The sequence below is a fragment of the Capsella rubella genome, unplaced genomic scaffold (assembly GCF_000375325.1).
Source record: "Capsella rubella cultivar Monte Gargano unplaced genomic scaffold, Caprub1_0 scaffold_5, whole genome shotgun sequence".
Taxonomy (NCBI): Eukaryota; Viridiplantae; Streptophyta; class Magnoliopsida; order Brassicales; family Brassicaceae; genus Capsella; species Capsella rubella.
This window is the reverse complement of record NW_006238919.1, coordinates 7635455-7660063: the sequence shown is the minus strand read 5'-3', so window position 1 is coordinate 7660063 and position 24609 is coordinate 7635455. Positions and strand designations below refer to the sequence as shown.

The 24609-nt window shown below is 34.3% G+C and overlaps 4 protein-coding genes across 4 annotated transcripts; 1 reads left to right on the top strand and 3 right to left on the bottom strand.

Moving 5' to 3' along the window:
• Nucleotides 1–56: 56 nt before the first annotated feature.
• Nucleotides 57–4967, bottom strand: LOC17886510 (ABC transporter A family member 7). The gene is made up of 16 exons (XM_006290504.2): nt 4734–4967; nt 4051–4414; nt 3881–3960; nt 3649–3793; nt 3330–3449; nt 3117–3241; nt 2845–3003; nt 2575–2737; nt 2351–2476; nt 2174–2257; nt 1732–2075; nt 1448–1648; nt 1244–1353; nt 1043–1127; nt 802–930; nt 57–674 (listed from the first exon to the last, which is right to left on the bottom strand). Exons 1-16 carry the CDS (start codon nt 4803–4805, stop codon nt 180–182), a joined length of 2802 nt encoding a protein of 933 aa, XP_006290566.1. The 5' UTR covers nt 4806–4967; the 3' UTR covers nt 57–179.
• A 2904-nt stretch (nt 4968–7871) lies between these two features.
• LOC17886966 (ABC transporter A family member 4) lies at nt 7872–12514 on the bottom strand. Its single transcript, XM_023782531.1, has 16 exons — nt 12367–12514; nt 11899–12291; nt 11766–11834; nt 11541–11685; nt 11128–11247; nt 10914–11044; nt 10663–10821; nt 10413–10575; nt 10205–10330; nt 10029–10112; nt 9596–9942; nt 9305–9505; nt 8988–9097; nt 8816–8900; nt 8612–8740; nt 7872–8505 (listed from the first exon to the last, which is right to left on the bottom strand). The coding sequence occupies exons 1-16, from the start codon at nt 12505–12507 to the stop codon at nt 8011–8013; spliced, it is 2898 nt and encodes a 965-aa protein (XP_023638299.1). The 5' UTR covers nt 12508–12514; the 3' UTR covers nt 7872–8010.
• Nucleotides 12515–17156: 4642 nt separating this feature from the next.
• LOC17885082 (ABC transporter A family member 2) lies at nt 17157–22097 on the top strand. The gene is made up of 16 exons (XM_006290195.2): nt 17157–17583; nt 17789–18020; nt 18120–18289; nt 18364–18549; nt 18686–18781; nt 18864–19067; nt 19148–19307; nt 19402–19628; nt 19855–19972; nt 20062–20138; nt 20239–20328; nt 20474–20617; nt 20715–21029; nt 21116–21196; nt 21282–21458; nt 21532–22097. Exons 1-16 carry the CDS (start codon nt 17215–17217, stop codon nt 21832–21834), a joined length of 2949 nt encoding a protein of 982 aa, XP_006290257.1. The 5' UTR covers nt 17157–17214; the 3' UTR covers nt 21835–22097.
• Nucleotides 22098–22274: 177 nt separating this feature from the next.
• LOC17887281 (probable inactive poly [ADP-ribose] polymerase SRO4) lies at nt 22275–23800 on the bottom strand. The gene is made up of 6 exons (XM_006292945.2): nt 23735–23800; nt 23123–23642; nt 22794–23044; nt 22592–22701; nt 22399–22494; nt 22275–22301 (listed from the first exon to the last, which is right to left on the bottom strand). The coding sequence occupies exons 2-6, from the start codon at nt 23638–23640 to the stop codon at nt 22275–22277; spliced, it is 1002 nt and encodes a 333-aa protein (XP_006293007.2). The 5' UTR covers nt 23641–23642; nt 23735–23800.
• Between the last annotated feature and the right edge of the window lie 809 nt (nt 23801–24609).

Genomic DNA, 24609 nt, shown 5'->3' with positions numbered 1-24609 from the left:
ACATCTGCAAATTGTAGTTGTGTGTGTCATCTCTCCTGCTACAGAAGCTTTAGTAATGGTTACAAGTATAAATGTATAATCTCATTGAAAAATTTATGAACTTTGTATAATATTTTTCAGTAATATACATGTAATCTGTAGTAGCAATTTGACATAATTGACACATAAATCTAAGAGGGTCAAGAAAAGACATTAAAAGCCTGACCGGTTCTAGCAACTTTGATAAAGACATCTTCAAGAGTTGTGTCTGCGAGTCCCCAAGCGAAAACCGTGAAGTTGCTCTTCGCCTTCTCTACAGCCTGGAACACCTCTGAGATCCGAACCTCCTCCTTTGGGAGCTCAAACTTCTGAGTTCCTGCGATGTGATATATCTTCTTGGCGTTTGGGGAGACGTCTTGAATCAGCTTCTCCACTTTTTGCTCGTGTTCTGAAGATGTCGTCATCGTTAACACATAAGATCCACCGTACCTTCCCTTCAGTTCTTTAGGGTTGCCAATGCATTGCAAGCCCCCGTCCACGAAAATACCCAATCGGTCACATAGAAATTCTGCTTCTTCCATTGAGTGTGTTGTGAGGATTATTGCGGTGTTTTGTTTCGCACGCTTGATGACAGTCCATAGGTTCTTTCTCGAGGCTGGATCAAGTCCTGTGCTTGGCTCATCCATATAAACCACCTTCAAGGCAAAAGAAAGAGAACAAAAATGTTAAGCTTAGAAAATATTAACTCTCTAGGAGTACTATTTATAAAGTTCAAAGGTTACTAAGTCTATGCGAACCAGGAATTCTCAGACAATGGTATACCTTAGGATTCCCGATAAGTGAAATGGCTACGCTCAGCCGCCTCTTCATACCTCCGCTGTATTTCCCAGCAGGTTTGTCGGCAACTCCTCCATGGAAAAGGTTGACACCCTTTAGAGATTCTTCCACAGCCTAATGGAAGGTGATGGATAAAAATGAGAAAAGAGGAATTAGCAACCGTGAAATTGATGTTTGGATAACTTTTGAAGTAATACACAAGGGAATTAAGATTGATAAAAAGTACTTGGTCGAGATCAGAGCCTTTGAGATTCTTAAGTCTTCCATAAAACAGCAGATGTTCCCTTCCTGTCAGTGTTTCCCAGAGCAAGCTGGACAATAAGAGAATGATTACACAATTATAGTGGGAACAGTAAGAAACTATTCAATTGTAGCTTTCTTGCAAAAGAACAAAATGAAATGACTTTTCAAGAATTTGATCACTTACTCGTGCTGCGGACATACACCCATGCTAGTGTACACTCTTTCCATATCATTGCATATATCCAAACCCTGAACAAGAGCTGTCCCAGATGTTGGTTTCAGGAGCCCAGTCATCTGGCCAGGATTATACAGTACATATTAGTAACGCTACAAGATTAAAAGCTAAGCTCAATTCAGCACAAAAGATTTTGTCCATGTGGGTACTGACCATATTGATGAAGGAGGTCTTGCCTGCACCATTGGGTCCTAACATGCCAAAGCATTCACCTGAAGGCACAGCGAGAGATAACCCCCGGACTGCCAATTTAGGCGGGTTCCCATCCCTACCAGGATACACCTTCTTCAGGTCGTCACATACAATCGCATGGCTTAAGCTCGACTGAAGCATCAACTTCTCCACTTTTTCTCTCTGATTTGAACATTTCTTGTTATCAGAATTCAGAACAAGAATTATCAAGAACATGGAATATACTGTGAAACCTTTTGACATACCTCTTGAGTAACATCCGGTTTCTCCATCTCAACGGAGACTTTGGAGCCTTGCCTCTGCAAACTAGGCCTTCTCAAAGGAGATTTCTTGAAAGGGTTTTGCAAGAAGAACAACGGGTCTTTTCCGGATGAAGAAATCTTATCGATATAGTATGCTGCAATGAGCGCGAGAAACCACTCAACGATAATGATGTAGAAAACTTCATCCATAGCACTATCACTGAAATCTTTCCACTTCATCCCATCTTGCCCTCTCAAATTTCCCCGGAAAGCAAATTGTGCAAACTCATACAGCCCACGGTATATGGAGAAGCCGGGAAATAACTCCATGACAATAATCCAGCCTCCTGGAAAAGCATAATTATAGTGCAATCGTGGTCAATTGTGTGAATAAACACATCAATGAATGTATTGAGTATCGTTCTTCAAGATGACAATAACTTACTAGGAAATGATGAATCTTCAATCAGAAAGCTGAGAAGAAATATTCCCAAAAGTCCAGATCCAAACACGTATATGTAAGCAGCAACTATGATTAAGACATATGAGAAAACAAATTAGCTTCTTTTAAACCCCAACATGTTCTTGATTAAATTCAAGAAGCACAATGTTAGTTTAGTACCTGTTGCTGTCTTGACCTTTGTAAATAGTGAGGAAACTAGAAAGGCAAGGGCGATTTGCAGATTTACATAGATAAAATAGAATGCGAACTGGATGCTGTAGTCATTAAGCCGGAAGAACTTCAGTCCTGCAGGGAACCAGCAACTATAAAGACACTGATTGGAAAAACAAACGTGTATCAAATATGTACTGTAAGATATATGTTGACAGAAAGGCTTGAGTTACCTATTGCTGACCCGAATATCATCAGACATATAACGTATAACACGGATATGGTAAGAAAGTAAGCATATGAAATCATCCAATATGGACCATCTCCTAACCCATGCATTTTCATTATAATCCTTAGATGTTGTTGCTTCTCATACACTAATGACGACAAGATCACCTATATATAAACAAATGGCTCTGAGTATGAATTTTATAGATCACACTATATGTCAGAGTGAATATTTGTGCAATAAAACGTAAGTAGTCTAATGAAAATAAACTTACAGGGAACAGAAGAAGAATAACCCATGTGAAGAAAAGGGGACCAATTAGAGACGCTATGTCTAGACGAAGACTTGTTTCGGGTTTAGGCATTTCTTTGGCATATTCAAACAACATCTTTGTCCCAGGGCCTAGTAGAAATTGGAGGTACGCATTTGAAACCTGCAGTTTGGCAAAGTGTAAGCCTCAGTTCAATCAAGAAAGCATATCCACATGGTAAAAAAACATATTGAGAATGCAATGATGAGGATGTCTTAGAGTTGTTGTTGTCTTACCAAATTGACTGAGCGGGGAACTCGGACCAGCTTTATTAGTCTACTTCCTCCATCCTCCTTGTACGTTGAATTATACCATATGTGCACATTGAAGTTGTTCCTATCCGTGTTCAAGAGATCATATGCTACAAAAAAAATCAGACAAGAATAGTCAGAAATGTTATGTGCATATTAAGAATTTGTTATAGAAACCGAGTGAGAAGTTAAACCAACCTGCAGCGATCTCGTTTATCTTTCCCTCAGGGTTTCCTTTCCGATAGCCCTTGAAAATATCATCATTGACCTCTCTGGAGATATTTCTCCAGAGATTTAATCCTTGTACACATCTCAACTCTGGTTTTGACACAAACATTGAGTTAACAGACAATAACAGAACAATATTTAGACAAAAGAAGTATTATGTGTAACAAACTTGGGATAGAACGCATCCAGATTATACTAAACTAACACTGATACAAACATATTTACAATTCAGTATCCCTCTTTTAATTTGACATCTTAAACATGTATGAGATTGAAAACTCAATAATACCTTTGGTAAAATTGAGAGGTGGTTGTCCAAATGAGAACGGCAAAGAAGCATTGAGAATGCACCGAGGTTGGATACTGTAAATGGAAAGATTTGAAGCAATCCCTGTATCAAGATAATTTGTGAAATCTGGCTCAGCTGTTGTACCCTGAAACATGAACGCAAGAAAGCTAAATAAACAGATTCATCACACACTTGACAGTGGAAACAAACAGGTTCAAACCACAAAACTCACCAGGACATTATTAGCTAAAGCACGCAAGAGGTCAGAGGAGTTTGCGGGTATAGAAGTAGTGAGCAGATTCCCAGATACAGCTAGAGAAAAACATGAAAGATTAGTTCAACTGAACACAATATAAAACATGCCAAAAGAACATAGAAAAAAGAAAAGAGAAAGAGACATACTTCCTCCAAGAGAACGGTTATTTCCAGTAAACAGGATAGTAACAGGACAAGTCCCAGTTCGTCTACAAGAATCATCATTAAGATCTCTCACATCACGGCTCTCAGGGCGCGGTATTTGTAACAAGGGAGGCCACAGCGGAGGACTTGGAATGGAACAAAAGAAGCCTTGATCCGCAGAAGAGTACTGAATACCGCAAACCTTTTCGCGTATACCATCTCCATTGGTGTCAACCAAATCACAACCACATCTGTTATCAGCAGAGTTGTTAACTTTAGTATCGAACAGAAGCTGTATCAAGACTAGAAATATGCAGAGGTAGAAAGGGATCATGATAAGCCGAACATTGCTCCATAGATTCCGTTTCTACACCAAAAACAATTCACACGATTACGAATTAACAACAACATAATCATAGCATATCTCAAACCACCTTGTATCAAAAATTACACTAAAAAAATCATATCAAAACTAAATCAATAAATTTATTCAGGCATTGAAAGTATTGTAGAAACTGATCCATCAAGTTCCAGAATATAGAATATAAAAAAATTCGAATAAATCACATTATTACAGAACACAATCTACTCACATTAAAGACGATGTCTACGTATGTAGACGAAACGAAACAGGTTGTGTATGTAACTGGATACCTTAGAGGAGAAGGAAAGGAAACATATATTACCTGATAGGTTAAATTTTTCCTAAGTAAGGCATTGGCTCTCGTTGAGAAACTGGCAGGACCTGGATCCGCCATTGATGATGGAGATTTTGGTCGATTTCTCTGATTCGTCTTCTGTATGAACTACTCTTTAACGCTTTGTTTATAGTCTTTTTAGGGTTTTGTTATAAGTTTTGGGTTTTTAGATTAAAACAAATAAGAGAATTGAAATCCTAAGTTTTGTTTGAACTGAGAAGGAAAGAAATCAAAACCACCGCCTTTTGGGTTTCATATAGCAGGCGGAGGAGAACAAACAGAGAAGAACTCTGAGATCAGATTACGGATTAAATTACGATAGTACCCTTATACACACGCATTTATTTAATTTTTGTTAAGTACTTCTTAATTAGGTACTTTTTCTCACATATAGTATTAATTTTTATTTTGGGATTATTCTAATAGTCAAATAACGGAAAAGGTAAATAATTTCAACGAGAAATCAAGAATTTAAGAAAGCGACTTTAATTAATATTTAGTCAATGTTAGTTAAATTTGGTAGGAAGCTGCGAAGGAGAGTGATCCCACGACCACTAATAAGATTCTTGAACTAGTGGAAGATGTGAGTTTCAATTATTTTGTTTATTATTCACTACTGTTGAATAGTAGATGATTAATGCGTCATCACAGACGTAATCACGTGTGAAACGTAATTGATAAACACTATTCTCTCACGTATGTTGGATCACGTAAACTATAATATATTTTTGACCATCTTAATAATAAATATTAAAACCTTTTTAAAATTAGTTTTGATCAAAAATTCAAACCTTTTTCTGATGTGGCAGATACTTGGACAAGAAGCAAAGCAATGCATGATTCGATTTCGAACCAAAGACTTGCGTACATGAATGATGTTATACGAAAAAGTCTTATTATATTTCACATTCAAAACATTAATTTCTTTTCTTTTTCTTTTTTTTTAATCGAAGGTGATTTGAGTTTTCACCATCCAAGTAATTTTCACAAAAGCGTGTAGCCATCGAATAGCTTACCCACCAATCCGACTGGTCAAAATAAAATTGTTTCTTTTTGGTGAAAAGTCAAAATAAAATTGTTTAGTAACAAAAATCGATCCTTAAAATTGTTTAGTAACAAAAATCGATCCTTGATCTGCACTTGTTATCGAAAATTTTGACAATTTTTTTATTATATAGTTAGGGTATTTAACTAGAACAACATATCCATAGACCCATAGGACTATTACAATTTTTTAATCGTGTGCCTTAAACTAAAACATACATTTACGATATAATAAAATTCTTCCTCTGTCTATGATAGTATGATGTTTTTGAGATTTTTTTTTAAAAAAAAATGATTTTGTAGATTAAAAAACTAAATTATAATTTTTTATGTTTTTTTCCGCATGTCATGTAATGCAATGGTCTTTATTTTCTCTTTTCCACCAAAATAAATTATAAGCTAATTCATAAACAAATATTTAACTTTTTTAAAAATAAGTAAAAATGTAAAAACATCATTTTTTTAGAAATAGAGAGAGTAATAAACTTAGAAATAATATATTGGATTAGACTATCTTTAATGGTAATATCTTATGGTGTTTTTAGCTTTTTATTACGAAACTAATGTTAAGAGCCAATATTAAGGGGGTGTTATTGGATAAAGGTATTTAATGGATTTAAATTACTAAATGGATTTTAAAATTTGATGGATTTCTAATACATTGAACGTGGATTTGGTATTATTATGTGGATTTGAAATACATCACTAATGGATTTGAAAGTTAGTAATAGTGGATTTTATAATTTTTCCAGTTAAATAAAAATGCAATATTTTAGGCTATTTCTTTGTTAAATCAAACTAAAAAAAATCTAAAGAAAAAAAATCATTTGAATCAGAAGAATTTGGGTTTGTTGAATTAGATCGACAAGGTTTTTAACATTAGAGCCAAAAATGGATTTTTCGTAAATCAAAACTTAGATCCATAAAAACCAATTAGAAAAATGTTTTCTATGTATAATGGTAGTTTCTGATTCTGATCTGGTTTTTATAATTTTTCAGAAATCTGGGATTTGTTTAATTTCTTCTTTACACCATGTTAAAGATGAAGAAGAAACATAACATCCTCCTTTGTGCTTCTACCTGGAGTAAATCTGGAGTAAAGATCTAGAATTTTTTTATTAAGAGAGAAGAAGAGACTGAGAAGAATAGAGAGAGAAAGAGAAAGAGAAGGAGGAATAGAAAGATTTAGAATACGTGAGAAAATATATTGGATTTTGTTTGTTCATATTTTTAGAATGAAATACAATGAAATCTGAAATGATACCAAATCACTTGCACATTGAATAACACTGTTTTCAAAGTATTTTAAAATACATCAAACAAATACATAATCCAATAACACTGGATTTTAATGTACTTTATAAATTACCTAATTGAATAACGACTGATTTCAGAATCCATTCAATTCTTTTAAAATACACAGTTCAATAACCCCCTCTAAGAGACTATCAATAATGTTGATTTAAATCCGTAAGTGGTACATCCACATACCACAATAGACAATTGTATAGCAACAACTTACATAGAAAAATTTGTTGTCAATAAACCATCCACAAACAACACAAGTTATTAAAAACCTCAGAAATTCACAAACTTGCAGCCTATTGTCATTTACCAACTACAGTAAAACCTCTATAAATTAATACTCGATAAATTAATAATCTCTATAAATTAATAAATTTCTTCGGTCCCAGGTTGGGACCAGTGTAATTTTAGACATATTTCGATAAAATAATAAGATAATAATTTTTTTGAAAATCCTTTGTAAATATATGGTCCCAATAATATTATAAATTAATAATTAGGTAAAATTTTCAAAATATATATATATAGAGACACATTAGTTTTTGTTAGAGTTTATTTCTAATATTTTACTATATCAAAAATGGTTAGCATTCTCTTTCAAGACATAATAATTATTATTTTCTTTGTAATTGATTATATAAAATACTAATTATCATGATTAAATCTCATTTTAAAATATTTTTCTGAAAAAACTTTCAAATTAGAAAAATCTCTCTATAAATTAATAATTATTAATTTATCGATAAATTAATACCTGTATAAATTAATAGATTTTCATGGTCCCAACATTATTAATTTATAGAGGTTTTACTGTAATGTAAATAAATGATCAAACCTATGCATGGCCAATTTTATCAAACATGAACAAGCCAATGTTGATGCTTAACTATCTTCAAATGATTAATCTTCGGAAGATTCAAGAGAGGATATTAGAGGTCTGACAAGTTCTAGCAACCTTAATGAAAACATCTTCAAGAGTTGTGTCCGCAAGTCCCCAAGCAAACACCTTGAACTTTCCTTTTGCCTTCTCCACCGCTTGGAACACTTGTGAGATGCGAACTTCAGCTTTTGGGATCTCAAATTTTTGTGTCCCTGCTATGTGATATATCTTCTTGGCGTTTTGAGAAACATCTTGAACCAACAACTCCACATCTTTCTCATGTTCTGAGGATGTTGTCATCGTAAACACATAAGATCCACCATACCTTCCCTTTAGCTCTTTTGGATTACCTATGCATTGTAACCTTCCGTCTACAAAAATCCCCAACCGGTCACAAAGAAACTCTGCTTCTTCCATTGAATGTGTAGTGAGGATTATCGCGGTGTGTTTTTTTGCGGATTTGATGGCTGTCCATAGGCTCCTTCTTGAAGCTGGATCAAGTCCTGTGCTTGGCTCATCCATATAAACCATCTTTTAAAAAAAAATGTAAAAATGGATTTGTTAAAGCTTTCTAGATCACATGAAATAAGGGTTCTCCATAGGTTTTTCAGTAGATTAGTAAGAGAAAATGGTGTACCTTAGGGCTCCCAATAAGTGAAATGGCTACACTTAGCCGCCTTTTCATGCCTCCACTATATTTCCCAGCAGGTTTATCAGCAACTCCTCCTCGAAACAGGTTCACACTCTTAAGAGACTCTTCTACAGCCTAGTAACCATGAAGTGACATTTTAATATTTGGAGTAATGTAGTAAAAACAACAAGTAAGGGATTACTAACATACATGGTGGAGATCAGAGCCTTTAAGATTTTTAAGCCTTCCGTAAAAGAGCAGATGTTCCCTTCCTGTCAGCGTTTCCCAAAGCAAGCTGGTACACACAACAGAGAACAAGACAATGAAGACAGTTATATATGATGGAATAAGTTCAAATGTTTCCAAGAATATAATTACTTACTCATGTTGTGGGCATACACCCATGCTAGTGTATACTCTATCCATATCTTGACATATGTCCAAACTTTGGACAAAAGCTGTTCCGGATGTTGGTTTCACAAGCCCAGTCATCTACCCAAAAAAGTATTAATCACTATCATATAAAAGATATGAGCATGTCCACTCATTGTCAATTGGTTCAAAGTCGGAAACCAATAAATTTTCAACACTATAACGACTCACAAAAATATAGAGTACAATTTATATTATTCATGAAAGATGTTTTCAATAAGAATCAAGTATGTATACACATAATTTTCTATCCATTTGTGTACTCACCATATTGATGAAGGATGTCTTCCCTGCACCATTGGGTCCTAACATGCCAAAGCATTCTCCTGAAGGCACAGCGAGAGATAACCCTCGAACGGCCATTTTAGGCGGATTCCCATCCCTACCTGGATACACCTTCTTCAGGTCGTCACATACAATGGCATGGCTTGTGCTCGACTCAAGCATCAACTGCTTGACTTTTTCACTCTGATTAGAACAAGTTTCTTTTCATCAACCAAAAAAAACAAGAAAAATGCAAAGAACATGGAAAGTATTTGTGAATAATTTTTGTTATACCTCTTGAGCAACATCTAGTTTCTCCATTTCTATTGAAACAGCAGGTCCTTTTCTCTGTAAGCTATGCCTTTGAGGAGAAGTAGATTTCTTGAAAGCTTTTTTCAAGAAAAGGAAAGGGTCTTTCGCGGATGAAGAAACTCGGTCCATATAGTATGCTGCAATAAGTGTGAGAAACCACTCAACAATAATGATGTAGAAAACTTCATCCATTGCACTATGACTAAAATGTTTCCACTTCATTCCATCACTCCCGTTCAAGTTTCTCTTTAGAGCATACACAGAGAACTCATACAACCCACGGTATAAAGAGAAGCCCGGATATAACTCCATAACAAAAATCCAGCGTCCTGAAAAAAATAAGTAAACATTATATTAGCATTGTGGTTTGTTTTTTGAGAATATGTGTTTCTTCAAGTTGGTCTTGATAGCTTACTTGGAAATGATAAACCTTCCAACAGAAACTGGAAGAGGGAACCGCCCAAGAGCCCGGATCCAAACACGTATAGGTAAGCAACAACTACAGTTGAGCCATAAAAATAGAGTGTTTCTTATAAGTAAAACCATTATGTTCTTGAGCACATTTAGTTAAAATGTGACTTTAGTTAGTACCTGATGCTGTCTTAACCTTTGCAAATACTGAAGAAACTAGAAAGGCAAGGGAGATTTGCAGATTGATGCAGAGAAAATAGAAAACGAACTGGATACTGTAGTCATTAAACCGGAAGATCTTTAGTCCTGCAAACGAACAACAACTCTCAAAAATGTGTTTTAACTCTATCTAATAAGATAAGAAAATATTAAGATTAAGATACAATACCTATTGCTGAGCCAAATATTATCAGGCATATAATGTACAACGTAGATATGACTAGAAAATATGCGTAGGTTACTATCCAATATGGACCATCTCCTAGGCCATGCATTTTCATTATAATTCTTAGACGTTCCTGCTTCTCATACACCAATGAGTTCAAAATCACCTGCATTATATGAATAAAGTGCTTCTTACTATTGAAGTCTCATGATAGGTTGTTCTGAATGAAGCATTCTATTGAAAGCAAACTTACAGGGAACAAAAGAACAATAACCCATGTTAAGAACACGGGGCCAATGACAGATGCTATGTCAACACGAAGTATACTTTCTTGTTTAGGCATTTCTTTCACAAAATCGAATAACATCTTTGTCCCCGGTCCACGCAAGAACCGAAGGTAAGCATTTGAAACCTGCATTTATGTTTCAGAGTCTAAGGATGGGTTTGATCAAAAGACTTCTCCTAGGTACAAAAAGAACATGAGACACTTAGTTTAGTACTTACTAAATTTACTGAGCGAGGAACTCGGACATAGTTTACTCGCCTATCTTGTATTTTAAATTCTCCCTTGTAGGAAGAGTTATACCAGATGCTCACATTGAAGTTTTTCTTATCGGTGTTCAAAAAATCGTATGCTAGTATAGAACAAGAGAATGAGTCAGAAGTTGCATATGTCAAATAAAATACAGAGACAAATGATGAGAGAAGTGGAACAAACCTGCAGCGACCTCATTGGTGATCTTTTTAGGATTTCCTTGAAGATAACCCTTGAAGATCTCATCGTTGACCTCTACGGAGCTATTTCTCCAGAGACTCAATCCTTGAAGGCATCTCACCTCTGTTTTGACACATTATAATCATTTTCTCATAAGCTAGCTTTGAGTGAGCCCCAAGAAATATTAATGTCTAAACTTACAAACTAACTTGGACACATGAGTCAGATAAGTTTTAAACTTACAAAGAAAAACAATTTCTCAAGTAAAATCTGCATATATTATGTTCACTTCATTAGGTCCACTAGAGTGTATATAGTGATATATGTTGTAACCAATTTTACAAAATAGATTGTAACTTTTGTAAAATCTCCTAGAATCATTGCAGTGACAACATGTAAACTTGTGAACTTAATACCTTTATGAAACGTGAGAGGTGTTTGTCGGAACAAGAATGACAAGTTGGTGGATGGCATGCACCGAGGTCGGATTTGGAAAATGGGAAGATCAGAGTGTAACCCTGGATCAAGATAATTGGTGTAGTCTGCTTCTGATGTTGTACCCTGAATATAAATATAAACTCAATGATAAATCCTGATAGAATTAGTCGAAACAACCAAAATTAAAGCAGAGAAGAACTTGCCAAGACATCATAGGCGAGATTACGCAAGTACAGGTCAGAGGAGTTCACTGAGAAGATTCTGAGATAAAGCTATATAAAAACAAATGTGAAGATTAGTTATAGAGGAAACTGTGTTACGATAGTTCTAAGAAACATGAAGTAAATTAGTTAAAGACATACTTGCTCCAAGAGAATGGTTATTTCCAGTAACAAGTATAGTAACAGGACAAGATCCTGTTCGTCTGCATGAGCCACGGACAGGATCAACAACTGAACGCGTTTCAGGACGAGGGATTTGTAGTAACGGGAGCAAAGGTGGAGGGTTAGGGAAAGCACAAAAGGAGGCTTGAGTCAGAGATGAATACTCTAAACCACAACTCTTTGTTTCGCATTTGCCATCTCCATTTTTCTCGATGCATCGACAACCGCAACGGTTATCAGCAGAGTTATTAACCTGAGTATCGAACAAGACTTGAATCCCTACTAGAAGTACGCAGAGGTAGAAAGGGATCACTATGAGCCGAACGTTACTCCATATGTTCCGTTTCTACACAAGTTGACATATATATATTATTATTAACATCAGTGGATATAACACATGCATGTATTGTTTGCGTCAAACCTGATAGGTTAAGTTTTTTCTGAACAAGGCATTGGCTCTAGTCAAGAAACTGGCGGGGACATGATTCGCCATTGATGAAGAAGCTTCTGTACTCTTTGCTTCTGTCGTCATTCTTTCTCTGTTTTTTTTTTTTTTTAGCATTAGCTTGTTTTGGATTTATTGGCATTATAAGTCCTGATGAGTGATGATATTGACTGTTAGATCCATGTGACCCGCTTTTATTTCGGACTTGTGAATATTTAAGTGATTGAGATATGACGTTACGTTTTTATATAGAAAAACGATAGTGGTTGAGCTATTAATTATGTCTGTTACTCACAATTTCATCCCCAAGAATTCCATTTTTTTATATGTATTTTAAAGGAATAATCCCGAAGACTTGCAAAGTTTGTGAAGCACACTTAAAACCATACTAGTGGAGAAGTACACATCATGGTTATTAGTTCCACTACTTAACCCAAATACAACGTTACAAAAAGATTCCAAACGAAAAATCAAACACGAATCTCTCTAAATTTATGTCATGATTAATTAAAACCCTAGACGATTGTCATCTTCTCCGCTCGAACTGATCATCACCACCACTGGATTAAAGACGTTTTCTCTACTGAGAGGACGACCCAAATCTAGCTAGGACAAACGAGTCAGAGCTTTAGTTACTTGTTTTGTCTAATAGTAAAAGTTTTTTAGTGTTATTTATTTGCATATGTTGCCAAAGAAAGGGAGTGATTCCACGACCAATAAATTCTTCAATAAATGTCACACTTATCTAAAGGATGTTGTGGGACAATTTTGGTTGACTATATATGGCCTTACCGTTAGAAAGACGTCGATCTCTATAACACGACAAGTGTCAAAAAAAATATTAAAACAATGATGTGAGAAATACTCTCAGTCGTGTCTTTCTCAAAGACATTGTAAATGTAACTGGTTTCCACTAACTTAATATACTACTCAGCAGTTGACAGCTTCTATCGTATGATCATGACCATCTACCTAGCTAAACCCTGTTGTGGCTTCTGCGCAAGCAAATACATCAAAAATGTTTTCCATTTTGTCATTTTTTACGCATTCAGATGTGGCGTTTGAATGTAAAAAAAGACTCAGTTTTGAGTGTATATTTGTAGTTTCGACGGTAAAACATTGTAATCCTCCAATTACGGTGCAAATTCATGTGTATTAAACTTAATAAAACTCACCTTCTATAGTATGTAGTTATATGACATGATCATGACCATTTACCTAAAACCTATTGTGGCTCTATTCGTTATATGCGCAAGGAAAGCAAATACAACAAAATGTTTTGTCAATTTTATGTATACACATTGCGTTTGTATATACAAAACCAAATGCTGGTTATGTTGAATGTAAAATAAATACAAAATATTAAGTTTGGATGTATATTTGAATCTTAAACGAAAATATATCTACAAAACTCGTGAAATTATTTATTATTTTGGATTAAATATATCATATTCTACTATATAATTTAATTATTTTACAACGAAACAGAAAGAAAACACATGAATTTGCGACATAGTTAAAGGATTACATTGTTTTACGTCAAAATTACAAAATCTGTTTTTTTTCGTGTAAAAACTAGAAAATCTTGTTTTAGAACTAAAACATCTAAATATTGTTTTATATAGTAGCACCAAAACTATGGACTTTCCGCAGCTTTAATGCCAAATAGCATATATCTACTTTTCTTCTTCATCTGCATCATCTCATATATCAGTATCATCTTTATATGTCAGCTCAAATTTATATAGCCACAATTTAAATTACATTTTTGATGCATTTTAAAATTGAAAAATTGCATTAGACTATAATCTAAAATGCGATTATTAAGGACATGCCAATAAATCAGCATTGGAACTTCAAATCTTGACAAAAGAGATTCGAGTGGGTGATCCTCACGACTCTTTTGATTCGTCGACCTCTGGGTTTAAGATTCTATTCCTATACTAATAGTTTAATTTTGTTCTGTTACTTTAATATGGAGTTATATATTACGTGTGCGCACCATCAATACTAGTATACTACCTATACGTCTATACCATTTTAAAAAAACTCTACCTAATCAAATTAAAAAAAAAAAAAACCCTACCAAATCCTTCTTAAGGCTACGAGGCGGTTACTTGAGCAATAAGTTATGCATGGTCTGACAATAATAATACAAAATATGATATAGTTGGAATAGACGACTAGCGCCATTTCTTGGGCTTTACTATATAATATACTAGCAGTTGATCCGCGCTCCGCGCATGAGGTTTATAATTTTGTTTTGTTGATTTTTTATTCATATTGTGATATTTTATTATTTTTTAATTGATTTTCAAAAAATATTATAATTATTTTCTCTTTAATTATTATCTTTCAATACTCAAATTTGGATTAAAACAATTTGATTCAATTTATGAAATATCATTTTTTCTTTCTTTTTGATCATGTTATAAACTAATATTTCACTTTCATTTTATTTTTCCACTTTATAATATTTTTCTATATACAATTTCATAAATGTTGTTTTAGTCTACCATAAATTTAAATTTTACTTCCATTCTAAAACTCAGTAACATATTTAAAATATTAAATTATGATCAATTTAAAATGAAAGTTTAATTATATTATTACCACTAATAAAAAATTAAAATATTATTTTTCTTATTTTAACATTTCAGTTTTTTACATAGTTTATTTTTATATATATAAACTTTCTATTTATTAAGTAACATAGATATGTACTAAATGAATGTTTTAAATTTATTTTAATGTTTAAGCAAAAATGTGGCTTAGGTGGATGCTTAGGTGGCATCATGAGAAGAGAGAAAAAACTAACTTTATATATATACTAGCAGTTGACCCGCGCTACGCGTGGGAGGTTTATAATTTTGTTTCTTTGATTTTTTATTCATATTGTGATATTTTTTTATTTTTTTAATTAATTTTCAAAAAATATTATAATTATTTTCTCTTTAATTATTATCTTTCAATACTCAAATTTGGATTAAAAGCACTTGATTCAATTTATGAAATATCATTTTTTTCTTTTTGATCATGTTATAAACTAATATTTCACTTTTTTTTTCCTCTTTATAATTTTATATATACAATTACATAAATGTTGTTTTAGTCTACCATAAATTTAAATTTTATTTCCATTCTAAAACTCAGTAACATATTTAAAATATTAAATTATGATCAATTTAAAATGAAAGTTGAATTATATTATTACCACTAATAAAAAATTAAAGTATTGTTTTTCTTATTTTAACATTTCATTTTTTACATAATTTATTTTTATTTATATAAACTTTCTATTAATTAAATAAGTAACATAAATATGCACTAAATGAATGTTTTAATTTATTTTAATGTTTAAACAAAAATGTGGCTTAGGTGAATGTTTAGGTGGCATCATGAGAAGAGAGAAAAAGCTAACTTTATATATATAGATATCAACTTCTTAAAGACTCAAAGTGTTTTCAATAAATACAGTAATTTTTATTATCAAAAACTAATTTATTACAGTAATTTTTTTTTCTGTCGAGTTTCACCAAATGAGTTTTATTTCCATGATACATACTGTAATTATTAACTTAATTAAGTTTAGTTTTCTACAAAAGTTGAAGATGACATGTCCGAATTCTGAATTTTCCCAATAATCCTAGTTTTCATACACAGAACACATGTTTAAATTTTGTGGATGTTAAATCATATCTTTTTGTCATGTTATAGGTAACTATATTTTCTTTAAAGTAATATATTTATAAATTAGTTAAGGTGATGAATAACTATTTTATAATATGAATAACTATTTTATAATATAAAATACAATGTTGAATGATACTAGTATCTACCAAAATTTTGTTCTAAAAACTCCTTTTATTAATGACATAGAGATATTAAAATCCACAAGTAAATCTTTGCTCCATCAATTATGCATTACATCTGGATTCATATCCAAGATATAGACATTTCACATTATCACCAAATTCATTCATACACTACCTATTATGTATTAGATCTATGTCATACGTTTAACACCAATTTTAATTACACGTTAACTTTTATCAGTAAGACACGAAAAAAATATAAAAAATTGGGCAGATTAACTACCAAACTTTTATGTAATTTATAACTGAAGAATTCTGTTTTTAATGTTGACTTTAATTCCTACTTTGTCACGATGCTGACATTGAAGAACTAGTTTAAACACAATATGCAAACATAAAAAATAAAAATTATGTTTGACAACAATATAAATCGACACGTTCTTTGACATTCAACTTAAATGATTTCATAAACTTGAACACGGCTTGTTGGAATAATTCTATAATTTTTCTTTTTATTGAGGTTCTTTAATCATTTTCAAATATTTTATTATTTTATAATCATTTCGTATTACAGATAAAATTTTATATCAGTATCGTAAATTTTACTTTTTTATTTTCTTGTTGTTTTAGAAATCTACAATATTAATCTAACACACACACACACATATTAATATATTAATATGTAAGATATTATAACATTAAGAAAATCTAAAAATATGTAAACAATTGCTTCAGTCAAAGCCCAAAAAAATATTAATACTTTTCCTAGTAGAAGTATTATTCTTTTTGTTCTCTACTCTAAATAATTTAGCAACTAATTAATTTTTCGAGGAAGTTTCGTAAGCCGCATTAGAGTGGGCAAAATCGTAATTAACTAAAAACACAAAAGTCAGATATATATATGTAAAAAAAAAAAAAAACTCTGTTAAATGGTCGTCCCCTCCAATCAAAATCAGATTCACAGTAAGTTTTTCCCAAAATTCGAAAAACGTTCCTCTGAGGCAAAGCCATGACGTTGCAGAGAGGTTTGCCTCTTCTCTGGCAACAGTACACGGCGCTTCTCCGCAAAAACCTTTTGCTTTCATGGCGGAGCAAACGAGCCACGTTTCTTCAGCTCTTCGCTTCTTTCTTCTTCATCCTCCTCATCTTCATTATCCAGGAAGCTATGGAGAAGAGCTTTGCGTCTTCCACGGCGCTCAGGACTGTTACGGATCCGACGGCGTTGGTCTCGCCTCCGATTCCGCCTTGCGAGGATAAGTTCTTCGTCAATCTTCCCTGCTATGACTTCGTGTGGAGTGGGAATCGTAGCCCGAGGGCGACGCAGATTGTTAATGCGATTATGAAGAACAATCCGGGCAGACCGATTCCTACTGAGAAGGTGTATTGTGTTTTCAATTTACTTTCTCGGTTTGATTTTGTTAATTTCTTCGTGAATTTGAGTAATTTGTAAGTATTCTTCATGAGAAATCAATTTTTTTAAGCAAAGGGTTTGAGAATTAACTGCAAAAGGTTGAGTTTTTGTAAGTCAAGTATGAAAGTTGTAACCTTTTTATTGTTGTTGTTGTTGTGAATTGTGTATTTAGGTTCGATCATTTGCGGATCCTGATGAGGTAGATGCATGGCTCTTGGCGAATCCTTTGTTAGTTCCAGGAGCTTTGCACTTTTTGGAAAGGAATGCTACAGTAATTAGTTATGGTATTCAAACTAATTCAACTCCAGAGATGAATCGAGGAAGGTTTGAAGATCCTACTTTTAAGTTCCAGATACCTCTTCAAGTTGCCGCTGAGCGTGAAATCGCGAGGTCACTGATAGGAGGTATGCGTTATCTTTTCTGTATCTTGCTGAGTCTTGGTGCCTTTTGGTAACATTTGATGTTTTAGTTCTGACATGGGAACTTGCTATTTGTTTTTGCAGATCCAAACTTTAACTGGGTTGTTGGATTTAAGGAGTTTCCTCACCCAACTATTGATGCTGTTGTTGCATTAAATTCAATAGGACCAACTTTTTTCCTTGCTGTTGCGATGTTTGGTTTTGTTCTTCAAATCAGTTCTTTGATTACCGAGAAAGAGCTCAAACTTCGCCAGGTATAACTTTGTTCTAAATAGGTTGTTAGCCCACTGTTTGTTTATATGATGTACTTCTTGTGTTTTTCCAACAGGCAATGACAATGATGGGTGTTTTTGACACTGCTTATTGGTTGTCATGGCTTACATGGGAAGGAATTCTTACTGCCATCTCGGCGCTCTTGACTGTTCTCTTTGGAATGATGTTTCAGTTCGACTTTTTCTTGAAGAACAATTTCGCTGTTGTCTTCCTACTTTTCATGCTTTTCCAGTTGAATATGGTAAAATTGTCTCGCTAAGACTAACGTTGAAATATTGTACCTTCCAAAGGGTTTATGTTTTTTGCTTTCTTCGTAGATAGTGTGTTTTCCCCTGTCTTGGTAAATCAGTCAAATGATATTTTCATTGTTTGTTTAGCTTGGACTAGCATTCATGCTATCAGCTTTTATCAGCCAATCATCTTCAGCAACGACTGTCGGCTTCTTTGTGTTTCTGGTTGGGTTTGTAACACAGGTGCCATTCTCATTCAAAACAAACAGCTGAAACTGTTTCTTCCAATTATGAATTGTTATACTAATCATAAATCTAACTGCAGCTTGCAACATCAACTGGGTTTCCGTATGCGAAGAAATATTCTCGCATGATCAGGGCACTTTGGTCTTTGTTCCCACCCAATACCTTTTCTCAGGGTCTAAAGCTTCTTGCTGATGCAACTTCAACTCCTCAAGATCCTGGAATCAGTTGGAGTGGTAGAGCAGAATGCGGACCCAACGACGATACTGATTGTGTGATTACTATTGTACGTGAACTCTCAAAACAAAATTCATCTAATAACTGTATCCAATTGTTCTCTGATCATTATTTATTTGGTTTTCGCAGAATGATATCTACTTGTGGCTTCTTGGGTCTTTCTTTTTGTGGTTTATTTTGGCTCTCTACTTCGACAATATTACTCCAAATGCGTCTGGTGTAAGAAAATCTATCTTTTACTTTCTTAAACCTGGTTACTGGACCGGTAAAGGTGGCAACCGAGTAGAAGGTACTTTCTCCTCAGTCTTGTTTCTGTAATCACTAATCATTAGTAGTTTTGGTGTCGATAATATATTCTAATTAACTGTTTTTTCTCTGAACAGAAGGGGGAATTTGTAGCTGTACTGGTTCAGTCCCACCTGTGGATCACATTACTCCAGATGATGAAGATGTCCTTGAAGAGGAAACTTTAGTTAAACAACATTCAATGGAGGGCTTAGTTGATACCAACGTTGCAGTTCAAATACGTGGTCTTGCAAAGACTTATCCTGGGACGACGAAATTTGGATGCTGCAAATGCAAGAAAACTTCGCCTTTTCATGCTCTGAAGGTATTTCCTTAAGAAAACAAAGTGAAAAACTGGGTTTCTTAAGTTTGGTCAATTGCAATTTAGCATGGTAGAGTCTGTTTTTTGCCAAAAGATTTCCAATAAATGATAATCTCACCATTGATCTATAGCTAGGACTTGGATGAAAGTCTCGAGAAATTTCTCCCTGTGATTTCTTCCATGCTACATGTTTCATTTATTGCTTACCTAATTTATGAAATATAATCAGGGGTTGTGGCTGAATATTGCCAAAGATCAGTTATTCTGTCTTCTTGGACCCAATGGCGCAGGGAAGACAACTACCATCAATTGTTTGACAGGCTTATTTCCAGTTACTGGTGGTGATGGTAAGTTGAAGCTTGCACTTTTTCCTTGTTTTTGCTTCGTAGAAGTTAGTGTCTTACCGTACTAAAATCTCTCTGATTGGCTTCAACAGCACTTATTTACGGAAATTCTATAAGAAGCTCTGTTGGCATGTCCAACATCCGCAAAATGATAGGAGTTTGTCCTCAGGTGGGGCACTTTTTTGTTGCTATCTGCCTCTGGCATTTGCCTTAGTAATAGCTATTTGTTATGCTGTATATGTTTTATGACATTCCCATCCTTCCCACAGTTTGATATTCTTTGGGATGCTTTGTCTGGTGAAGAACACCTCAAACTCTTTGCTAGCATCAAAGGGTTGCCACCTGCATCGATCAACCCGGTATGTATTACAAATGAGTCAGTTGGTTTCTGTAACACTTTCTGCTAGGAATATATGGTATGATACCACTGGTATCTAATTTCAACTTCAAATTAAGAATAGTTTTCCTTTTTTGCTTCTTAAAAGTTTTTTTCCCGTAATACAGATGGTTGAGAAGTCACTGGCAGAGGTAAAACTGACAGAGGCAGGGAAAATCAGGGCAGGAAGTTACAGTGGAGGAATGAAACGCCGACTCAGTGTTGCAGTTTCACTCATTGGTGATCCGAAACTGGTCTTCCTGGATGAACCGGTTTGTTTCTTTCCATATTCCCATATGGCTGTATGTAACATTTCTTATGTTGATGTTTATTTATCTAAGTATCGCTTCCTTTCCACATGGATTGCAGACTACAGGCATGGACCCGATCACAAGGAGACACGTATGGGATATCATACAGGAAACGAAGAAAGGTCGTGCCATTATACTAACGACGCATTCGATGGAGGAAGCAGATATTTTAAGTGATCGAATAGGGATAATGGCTAAGGGTAGGCTCCGGTGCATTGGAACCTCAATCCGGTTGAAGTCCCGCTTTGGCACAGGTTTCATTGCTAACATTAGCTTTGTCGAAAGTAACAACAAAGAAATCAATGGAAATAATCACAATGGCGAAACTGGTGCTTTAGAATCACATGAGCCAGTGAAGAAATTCTTTAAAGATGTAAGTCTGTTTCAGAAGTCTCCATTTTACAACGCCATTATCTTAAATTCTTATTCCAACAACCTCTGAGCTGTATTTTCTTGCAGCATCTCAAAGTCAAACCAATAGAAGAAAACAAGGCCTTCATGACTTTTGTTATACCACACGACAAAGAGAATCTTTTGACTGTAAGCATTTACACAACTTTACCATAGATAGATATTGTTACCTACCACAGAACTAAGTGTATGTGTTTACTTAATAACGAAACAGGGTTTTTTCGCTGAGCTGCAAGACAGAGAAGAAGAATTTGGAATCTCAGACATCCAACTTGGTCTAGCAACTCTCGAAGAAGTCTTTTTGAACATAGCACGAAAAGCTGAACTCGAAAGCGCTGCAGTTGATGGAACAATGGTCACTCTCGACCTAACATCTGGTTCCTCAGTCGAGGTAAATAAATACATCTCAGATGTTCATAGGGCCTTATAACGCCCAAGCTAATCAAGTATAATCCAATCTACAGATACCAGTTGGTGCAAGATTTATTGGGATACCGGGAACAGAAACTGCAGAGAATCCACAGGGAATCATGGTGGAAGTGTATTGGCAACAAGACGAGTCAGGATCATTGTGCATCTCAGGACACTCCACAGAGATGCCAGTTCCTGAAAATATTCCCGTGACAGTTCCAGCGGCACCAGGGCATAGCGGAGTAAACTTGTTGGGACGGAGAGGACAAAGACAAGTCCAGGGAATTGTGATCGATCCTGAGTATGCTAGCTTTACTAGAAGCGGCTCTACTTCTTCCCGACGTTTCTCATTGTGAAAATGACATCTAATGCGAGTGCACACACATACAGTTAACTTACTGGACTGGGCTCTAGCAGTAGCTCTACAGGTTTTTCTGGCTAGCTGTTGTATTTTTATACAAAAAAAATTACAGGCGTGTTTATTTAAAATTGTGTGTTTACGTAATTATGATGTAAATTTGACGGAAGTTTGTGATTAAGAAACAAAATATCTAACACTGCTATGTTCATTTCATAGTATGGTTAAAAGATCATCTGTGACTATTGTCCAGTTCCTCCATCCACTTCAGGTTCTATGTTTCAGCAGCATGGACTAGTCAGCGAGACGTGAAATTATTCTCTTTCACTTTACAGAAACATATTTACATATAACAACACTAAGTTGTGACACATCAAAATTCAGTGTAATCAACATTGAGCTAATAAACAGCTAGCTTATTCACGCTATGACTGTACATTAATCAGTCTTCGATCCTTCCCGTACCTGAAACATAATCGAAGTACCAACATTATGGAAGCTGTGTTTGAGAAACAAAAACGTTAAAAGGTTTGAATTCATGCGTCTACAATATACAATGTACCTTTTGTCCAACAGATTTGATTATTTGAATCAATAGTCGATCTCCGGTTATACTTCTAAGTCGTTGAATCAACTCAGACCGCGAGATTCTCCGGTCCTGTGAGTAAAAAAGGAACCAAAACAATGAAAAATGTTGTGTTGAGATTCATGACTCATGAGAATGAAAAACAGACAGCCAAGAAAATGGGACTTACTTGATGTTCTTTATAGTGTTTCTGAATGAGACGGATTTGAGACTGATTTAGAAACTTTGATATCGATTTTATCAAGTCTGGAAACAGAATCCAAGGCGATTTCGGGTTCTCTACATATAAAAAAAAAAAAAAAGCATACCAAATTAGCAACTGAACATATTCTTAATCAAAGAAGAGAAGAACAAAGAATTTGTGTGCTTACTTCTTTTCAAGATAGATGGAGTTTTGAAGCATACAACAAACTCAGGCAAAACGTGTGTATTCATGTGTGTGCTCCAAATAATATACTTCTTTGGAGTTGTTAAACTGTCTACACCCGAATCGAACTCTGGAGAACTCGGATACGATTGTGAGTTCGAGCCTACAACCTCTGATTTTCCCATAATGATTCTTGAAAACAACAAGAATCTAATCCCATCTTCTTCACAAGATGATGCAGCAGGATCTATCATACTATACATAACAAAAGAAAACATTAATGATTATAAACAGAGAATAAAAAATGTTTTTCAAGTGTTTTGTTGTTGTTACCATTGGAGAGGAGCGTTGTCTGATGAAAGACATAAGCCATTGATGTTCCTAAAGTGGCTGAACCCATACATAAGAATTGTTTTCAACTCTTCCTTCTCCACGCTGCAGCAACCGTACTTCACCTTTGCCGCTTCAGCTGCGGCAGCTTTGTTCCCACGGCACTCGCAGAATGAAGTGCCACTTTTCTTTGCCACAGATTCTGTGTATATCTGAAAGGCTTTAAGCTTAGCTTGTCCCAATGGAGTTCCAAAACCGTTCTTGAGAATAGATACAATCTGGAACTGATCATTGCCTAAGTGAGAAGTAAGCTTGGTTTGGCAATGACGATAGATTAGCTCGTAGGCTTTGTCGTCTTTAAGCAACTCCATTAGTCCGAGCTCGTTAGCTATCGAAGATTGTTGCTGATCACAGTCTGATAATAACTCTTCATTGCTTCTGCTTTCAGATGATTCTGTTGACCCTTCTTGTTCTTCGTAATGGTTTACAGGAGTTTCTTCGCTGCTTCTTGTATAGTCCATAGCTGAGAAGAGAAAAGAAAACACTAATTAAAATCAGACTCAAAATCAAGAACTCACTAAGAAAAAAACAGAAACCAAGAATTCAGAATTGAACCTTTTTGAGTATTTTATATGAAATGAAGATTGTATAGCTTGTTTCTGAGATCAGAGAGAGCTTGTGTTTGAATTTTATTAGTTGCAGAGTGAAATATCATATATATATGAATAGTTAAAAAAACATACAGTTGTGGAAAGAGTTCTTCTTATTCTGTGACTCTGTGTTCTTCTTCTTTGATTAAGTCTTCCTGTTTTGAGTTTGTTGTCTGTTTTCTATTAAAATAATTATATTTTCTAAACTAGGATGTTTTGTCTGTTTTACTTTTGCCTTGAAGATGAAGTATCCACATTCACACGATTTACGATTACACATTAATCCCACCTTTTTCTGTTTGTCACGACTTTACATTAATCCCACTCTTAATTAACAAAAAAATACGAACCTGTAATACATACATTAATCAGCAGAATTTTTGAATATTTGCCATAAATATATTAATGAACAGTATCTTGGAAATTTAAGCCTTTTTATTCACGCAAAATACTTCTAAATTTCTAATCTTTTGGGAAATAAAATTAGAATCATCGTAATTCGTATGGTTTGGTTGGTTTATGAATTTTGAAACCGCTTCGTATGACTAGTATCTAATGACGATGTTAGAACATTCCGAAATTAATATTGACTTGGCTTTTCTCACGTCATCAGCTAGGTCATTGTCATTATAACATGCAAATTATCATTAGTATATATATATGTTTAGCTCTTACTTATAAACATTTTTTTTACTGACCTTGATAAAAAAAAACTCTCTAATTCTTGATTTGCTGATTAATATATTGTAGTTAGTTAGTCGACCACTGTACCAGTTAACTTGCATCCAATCCATCAACGTAATAAGTTAAAGATCCCATTGATCAATTAGTAATATAAAT